Source organism: Hevea brasiliensis, chromosome 12 (genome assembly GCF_030052815.1).
Source record: "Hevea brasiliensis isolate MT/VB/25A 57/8 chromosome 12, ASM3005281v1, whole genome shotgun sequence".
NCBI lineage: Eukaryota > Viridiplantae > Streptophyta > Magnoliopsida > Malpighiales > Euphorbiaceae > Hevea > Hevea brasiliensis.
This window is the reverse complement of record NC_079504.1, coordinates 69,147,304-69,155,393: the sequence shown is the minus strand read 5'-3', so window position 1 is coordinate 69,155,393 and position 8,090 is coordinate 69,147,304. Positions and strand designations below refer to the sequence as shown.

Below are 8,090 nucleotides of genomic sequence, written 5' to 3'. Positions count from 1 at the left end.
TTTCGCGAGCGATTCCAAAATCCTCTCGTTTTTTCAAGTTCTTCCGACACCGATCACACTCCGGTAAGGATTTTGATCTTTCTTTTAGTTTAAATTTCCTCTTTTCTTTGAAAATGAGCGGCGCCAAGGGTCAGAGAGCGGCAAGCCCCCTTTCCATTCAGGTCTCGTGGTCGTCAGATGAGGTAGAGGTAGTCGGAACAAGCGAGCGATCCGAACCCCCTAGGACCTCCATTCCAGCCCACGATCAAGCAGCATCCTCGAGGCAAACACATTCTTCAGGGAGAGAAAACCTTCCCATGGACGAGCTGCCATTAATCCTTCAAGAAACCGACCTGCAGTCGTTCAGCCAAGAGTATAACATTCAGCCCGATTCATACGAACTCATTAAGTGTCATGGCGATCTTCGAGCCGATCACTTCTTTGAAGAGAATGATATGATCATGGTATACGAAGAGCAACTAAAAGTAGGGCTGGAGAGCACATAAGATAGGCTTTGTGCCTATCTTAATAAAGGCTTTCAAAAACAATTTGTGCCTTAATAAATAGAATTTGGAGAGCACATAAGATAGGCTTTGACTCAATGAATGCAATGCCATGAGTCCTAGGTGAATGATGATGCAAAGTTATTGTTATATAAAAAATAATTCAGAATATGTATCAAAGGATTACCAAGAAGCATCACATAAGTATACCCAAAACATGTATCCCACTAAATCATCATTTATATATCATGTTTAAAGCTTACAATTTGGAATTATTCATCTACTTAGCTAATTCATCCACTAGCTATATATCTCCTTCTTTTGGCATCATCAAAATGCACTATAGAAGGAAAAACATACAAAAATTATGGCATCATTCAAAGGCTTACAACCATGCATTTGAGCACAAAAAGTGATACCATTAAGGTGGTTATATGGTAGCTAAGCAAATGTGCATAATCAACTTGATTTGAAACTGAACATGAGTATCATTATGTCATTGAGACACTTAGAACACATGTATAGTATATGCTCAATCTAGAGGCAACATAACAACTATTCTAAAGAATAGCTTACAAAGAGCCAGGAAGACTATAATACAAATTTACTAATTTCATTTGCATAGGACTTGCAAAACCATCATGGATTCTATTCAAAGCAATAATAGAATTTTGGCAAATAACCTTCATAAAACAATCAAGGAGAACAATTTAAATTAATGAGGAATGGTATTGTGCTCATATGGCAGCTAAAAATAGGAAACCAATATTTTTGTTCATGTGAACATTCATGTGAACAGTAATGTGAATAGTAAATCACAATCTCAAGCATCAAGGTTGTCAAGCATGCCTAATTCTCTCTTAATGAAATTAAATCTATCTTCACACAAAGGTTTTTAAAGATATCAGCTAATTGTTGATGTGTATCAACAAACTCAAGAACAACATCACCGTTCAATACATGATCACGTATAAAATGATGTCTAATGTCTATATGCTTGGTTCTACAATGTCGTATGGGGTTCTTGGTTAAATTGATTGCACTTGAGTTATCACATTTAATAGGAATGTGATCAAGAGATACTTTAAAGTCTCTCAATTGTTGCTTGATCCAAAGTATTTGGCTACAACAAAGACCTGCAGCCACATATTCTGCAACCGAGTTTTGTTTCTTGCTACACCAAGAAACTAAAGAATGTCCTAGGAGTTCACAAGTAGCTGAGGTACTCTTCCTATCAAGGATACTTCCAGCAAAGTCGACATCCGAGTAGGAACATAAATCAAAGGATGCATTTCTAGGATACCATAGACCTAAATGCAATGTACCATTCAACTATTTGAGAATACGTTTAACAACATGCAAATGAGACTTTTTAGGACATGATTGAAAATGTGCACATAAACATACAGAAGACATAATGTCCAGTATATTAGCTGTGAGAGATAAGAGACTACCAATCATACCTCTATAGAGCTTTTTATCAATCGGTTTTCCTTTTTTTATCATTGTCAAGTTTGGTCTTTATGCTCATTAGAGTTCTACTTGGCTTGCTATTCTGCATTCCAAACCTCTTGATCAATTCTTTAGTGTACTTGGCTTGGTTGATGAAGATACCATCCTTAGTTTGCTTGATTTGAAGCCCAAGGAAGAACTTGAGTTCTCCCATCATGCTCATCTCAAACTCACTCTTCATGGTATTAGCAAACTCTTCGCACAAACACTCATTAGTAGCACCAAATATGATATCATCAACATATATTCGTACAACAAGGATATCATTTACATGATTTTTAACAAAAAGAGTTGTATCAACTTTTCCTTTTGAAAAATCAGTTTGCAAATGAAAGTTACTAAGCCTTTTATACCAAGCTCTAGGAGCTTGTTTCAAACCATACAAGGCTTTAGTCAATTTAAAAACATAGTTTGAAAACTCATGATTTTCAAAACCAGGAGATTGCTCAACATATACCTCCTCATCAATAAAACTATTTAGAAAGGCACTTTTAACATCCATTTGAAAAAGCTTTAAATTCATGTATGATGCATATGCAAGCAAGATTCTAATGGCTTTTAATCTAGTTACGGGGCCAAAGGTTTCATCATAGTCAATGCCCTCCTCTTAGTTATAGCCTTTGGCTACTAACCTAGCTTTATTCCTAGTTATGTTTCCATCCTCATATAATTTGTTTCTAAACACCTATTTGGTGCCTATGGATGGATGGTCCTTTGGCCTCGGAACTAAGGTCCAAACCTTATTTCTTTCAAACTAATTGAGCTCCTCTTGCATTGCAAGTACCCAACTCTTATCATTAATGGCATCATCTATGCTCCTAGGTTCTATTTGAGAAATGAATGCAAGGTTATTACATATATTTCTAAGAGAGGATCTAGTTGTTACCCCTTTTCATGTATCACCAATGATTAGGTCTTTAGGATGATCCTTCTTGAATGTCCAATTTTTAGGTAGATCTTATTGAACTTCTTGATATGGAACTAGTTGACCTTGTTGCTCTTGAAGCTCAACTTGATCAACTCCCAAGTCCTTCAAGGTATCTTCCATGTGTTGATCTTGAATTCCACTAGATTGAGAATCTTCAAGAGTCAACTCATCAAGATTACCTACAATATTATCATTACAAGAAATATCATTTCTAGGACCAAAGGGGTTAGCTTCATCAAACACAACATGCATTGACTCCTCAACAACTAAGGTTCTCTTATTGAAGATTCTATATGCTTTACTAGATGTAGAGTACCTCAAGAAGATACCTTCATCAGTTTTGGAGCTAAATTTATCTAAATTATCTTTGGTATTCAAAATGAAGCATTTACAACCAAAACCTCTAAAATAACCTATTTTAGGTTTCTTGCGATTTCATAGCTCATAAGGGGTTTTCTTTAAAATAGGTTTAATTAAAACTCTATTTGAAACATTAAAAGCAGTATTAATGGCTTTCGCCCAAAGATAAGTAGGTAAATTATATTCATTTAACATAATGCTCCCCATGTCTAAAAGAGTTTTATTTTTTCTTTCAACAACACCATTTTGTTGGGGAGTCCATGTGTTGATCTTGAATTCCACTAGATTGAGAATCTTCAAGAGTCAACTCATCAAGATTACCTACAATATTATCATCACAAGAAATATCATTTCTAGGACCAAAGGGGTTAGCTTCATCAAACACAACATGCATTGACTCCTCAACAACTAAGGTTCTCTTATTGAAGACTATATGCTTTACTAGATATAAAGTACCCCAAGAAGATACCTTCATTAGTTTTGGAGCTAAATTTATCTAAATTATCTTTAGTATTCAAAATTAAGCATTTACAACCAAAAACTCTAAAATAACCTATTTTAGGTTTCTTGCCATTCCATAACTCATAAGGGGTTTTCTTTAAAATAGGTCTAATCAAAACTCTATTTGAAACATAACAAGCCATATTAATGGCTTTTGCCCAAAGATAAGGAGGTACATTCTATTCATTTAACATAGTCCTCCCTATGTCTAAAAGAGTTCTATTTTTTTTCTCAACAACACCATTTTGTTGGGGAGTCCTAGGAGAAGAAAAATTGTGAGTGATCTCAACTTATCAAATTTCTCATTTTCAAATTCTCTACCATGATCACTCCTAATAGAAGAGATTTGAAAGCCCTTTTCATTTTGAACCCTTTTTGAAAATCTCTCAAAAATATCAAAACATTCATCCTTATGAGTAAGGAATGCAACCCAAGTATACCTAGAGTAGTCATCAACAATCACCAAGGCATAATATGCACCACCTAAGCTAGCTACTCTAGTAGGACCAAACAAATTCATATGCAATAATTGAAGGGGTCTAGAAGTAGATACCTTGTGAATAGATTTAAAAGAGCTCTTGACTTGCTTACCCATTTGGCATGCATTAAACACCTTATCCTTTTAAAACTTGATCTTTAGTAGCCTATCGACTAGCTCATCCTTGTTCAAGTTTACAAGAAGGTCCATACTAGCATGTGCAAGCCTTCTATGCCAAGTCCAAGAGTCATCACTAATAGAAACAAAACACTTGGCATCTTTGTTAGACAAAGCATGTAAATCAATAACATAAATATTTTCAATTCTTTTACCAATAAACAACATTTTGTTATCACTCATCCTAGACACAAAACAAGATTTAGACTTAAAAACAACTCTGCAACCCTTATCACATAATTGACTAACACTAAGCAAATTATGTTTTGAACCATCAACCAAAAGCACTTTGTCAAGAATAGGCGAGTTTTCCTTACCAACCTTACCTATTCCCACAATTTTACCTTTACCATTATCACCAAAAGTCACTTGCCCACCTCCATCTTTCTTTTCAAGTGAAAGGAAGAGATTGGCATTTCTGGTCATGTGTCTTAAACATCCACTATATAAGCACCACTTGCTTTCAAGCTTTGAGGATTTCAAACACACCTACACATGATAATTCAATTTACTTTAGGTACCCAAATGTACTTGGGTCCTTGGGGATTAGTAGTTCCATTATTAAAATAAAATATTCTACCATATCCAAGATGGATTTTCCTAATGGCACACCTATAATTAGTGTAACCAATCTTACCATAATAGTGACAATGTCCATTGAACCTTCTATGTGTTTGAGGGTGAGCAAATGGTCTCATATGACCAATCTTTTTATGTCCATTTTGTGAATGTGAGCATAAGGCATGGTGAGTGTGATAATAGTTATGAGTCCTAGTTCCATGTCCCTTACGAAGGTTTGGCCTATATGCAACTCTCATAGATGTATATCTCCCATTTACATTTTGTCTAGAAGAATGTTGATGAAATGAAGTCTTTCTAGTTTCATTACCACAAAATTTCTTTCGCTCTTGTCCTTTAAGATTGGACACCTTTGGACTAGGCACTTGGGGACTAGGCTCATTAGAACTAGATGCTTTAAAAAAGATGGTCTTGGAAGGAGGTGCTTGGGCAAATTTACTATAGCCAAGTCTATACTTGATGCTAGGAGACCTTTGAGAGTCCAAAATTGCATCAAGTTTGTCCTTACCTTTAGCAAATTTAGAAAGAAAAGTTTTTAACTCAGTAATTTCATTTTTCAACTTCTCATTTTCTAATGAGAGGTCCTCTAAGGATTTTTGCATATCATCTCCTAAAGGTTTATCATCCTTAGTTAAGGTCTCATTTTCTTTCTTCAAACAAACTACTTCCTTTTTCAAGAGCTTATTTTTCTTATGACTCAACTCAAGTTCATCATTCATAACTTTAAGTGCATTAACTAGTTCATCATAAGAAAATTCAACAGCATCATCATTTAAAGTTACCTCATTGGAGCTTTCCTCTATTGCCATGAAGCACATTTGGGCAACTTGATCACCAATCTCCTCATCTTCGGAGTCACTTGATTCATCCCATATTGCTTTAAGTGCCTTCTTCTTGAACTTCTTAAAAGGCTTTTTCAATTTGGGACAATCCGTTCTAATGTGACTTGGCTTATTGCATTCAAAGCATATGGGAGGATCCCTCTTGCTGCTTTCACCCTTGTCCTTCTTAAAGATCCTCTTTGGGATTAACTTCTTATTTTAGAAGAGCATCTTCCTTATTCTCCTTGTCACTAGAGCCAATTCTTCCTCATTAAACTCATCATCTTCATCACTAGAGTCTTTAGAAGATACTTTAAAGGCAATGGTCTTTTTGGCTTTGTTAGGTTCCTCCACTTGCTATCTTTTGAGGGTCATCTCATAGTCAATGAGATTTCCTAAGAGCTCATCAAGTTGTATCTTGCTCAAGTCCTTGGAATCCTTTAGTGAAGTTACTTTGGGTAGCCACTCCTTAGGAAGACTTATTAAAATCTTCTTTACTAGCTCCTCATTTGTGAATGTCTTCCCAAGAGATTTAATTCCTCGTATAATCTCCACAAATCTATCATACATTTCACTTATGGTTTCATCCGACTTCATCTTGAACAATTCATATCGGTAGATAAGGGAATCTATTTTATTCTCCTTTACTTAACTAGTACCCTCTTTAGTAACTACTAAAGCATCATAAATTTCTTTTGCAGTAGACTTCATACACACTTTATTATATTCACTTCTACTTAATGCATAAAATAGAATATGAATAGCCTTATCATTTAAAGCCACTCTTATTTTCTCTTGCTCACTCCATTCACCCTTAGGCTTAGCACTATGCACACCATCTACAATCTTAGTTGGGTTGAATGGCCCATTTTCTATAACATCCCACAAGTCAACCCCTTCTGATTTAAGGAAAGAATACATCTTATTTTTCCAATACTAGAAGTCATTACCATCAAAGAAAGGAGGTCTTACCACCGATTGAACTTCTTGTGCATTGAGGGTTGCCATTGATCTTTACTCCAAGATGATTAAATCTTGTAGAATGGAGACTAGCTCTGATGCCACTTATTGTCCCTTGTAGCAGCTTAAGAGGGGGATGAATTGGGTTCTAATTGCAAAATTAAAGACTAAAAGAAATTTAAACACAAAGAAGAGTAGAGGAAGAATGATGACTCAAGAGATTTATAGAGGTTTGGCTATCCCAAGCTTACGTCCTCTCCTCAAGGCCCTCCTTGAGAGTTAACTCCACTAAAATTCTTCTTTGGGTGAAGAATAAACCCCTTACAATCACCACAAGAGCAAACCCTTGCTCTTTTATAAATCCCTTTACACTCAAGCGCTATTTAAAGCTGTATCACACTCAAAATTACAATAAGTGCTCACAACAACCTTGAATGAACTCTCAGAACAAAGAATTTACAACTCAAATACCAAGTTCTCAACATTAACTATGGTAGCTCAAGTTCTAGAGAGAGAATGAAGAAAATCTTTAGAACACAATAAATTTCTAAAAAGATTGTTGTTGTAAAAACTTGTTTCCAAGTCATAAATGGTGCCTATTTATAGTTTTTGCAAAAAAAAAAATAGCCATTGGGGTTGCATTAAATGCAAAACTAGCAGTTCAACCACTCAAAACTCTGTTTTATCGAGTTTTAAAAACCCAGGTTTGGCTGCCAAAGTTATTTAATTCAGTTGGAGAAAGTTGGAGCACTAAAAAATAGCTTTTGAAAAGTCACTTTCGGTTGCGAAGTTCCCACTTTAAGCTACCAAAGTTCCCACTTTCGGCTGTCGGAGTGCTCTCTGGGTAAAATGACTTTTAACGCTAAAAAATCATGATTTTTGACTATCAAACTTCTCACTTTTGGTTGCTGAAGCGCTCTATGGACAGAAAGTGTCAAAAGGGCAGTTAGGTTTCGAAAATGCATAACTTTTTGACCGGAACTCAGATTTTCGATCCGTTTGAACCGTTGGAAAGCAAATTTGATAAAATTTTCAATGAAAACACTTTCAAAAACAAATTTTCATTTCTAAAATGTGAAATTTTCATTTTATTCCTCCTTGGTCAAGAAAAAATTTTAAGTAAAGACACTAAGAAATTAAGAGTTTAAAAAACTCATAACTTTTTGATCCGAACTCGGATTTTTAATCCATTTGAACCATTGGAAAGCTAATTTCATGTATTTTGCAACTAAAATACTTTTCAAAGTTAATTTTGTATTTTTGAAAAGTTTATTTAATTTTCCCTTGAAAAA

General features: G+C 35.0%; 1 protein-coding gene across 1 annotated transcript; it reads right to left on the bottom strand.

Annotated features, from left to right (window-relative positions):
- Positions 1-4,405: 4,405 nt before the first annotated feature.
- Positions 4,406-6,846, bottom strand: LOC131171239 (uncharacterized). Its single transcript, XM_058130710.1, has 4 exons — positions 6,789-6,846; positions 6,604-6,737; positions 5,278-6,048; positions 4,406-4,927 (listed from the first exon to the last, which is right to left on the bottom strand). Exons 1-4 carry the CDS (start codon positions 6,844-6,846, stop codon positions 4,406-4,408), a joined length of 1,485 nt encoding a protein of 494 aa, XP_057986693.1.
- Positions 6,847-8,090: the final 1,244 nt, after the last annotated feature.

Bases quoted from the DNA above. Each gene is read 5' to 3' on its own strand.
- LOC131171239 (XM_058130710.1), bottom strand. From the start codon at position 6,846: ATGGCAACCCTCAATGCACAAGAAGTTCAATCGGTGGTAAGACCTCCT. The intron at 6,738-6,788 runs GTAATGACTTCT...TCCTTAAATCAG, and splicing joins AAGACCTCCTTTCTTTGATG to AAGGGGTTGACTTGTGGGAT. The intron at 4,928-5,277 runs GTAAATGGGAGA...TATCATGTGTAG, and splicing joins AACATTCTTCTAGACAAAAT to GTGTGTTTGAAATCCTCAAA.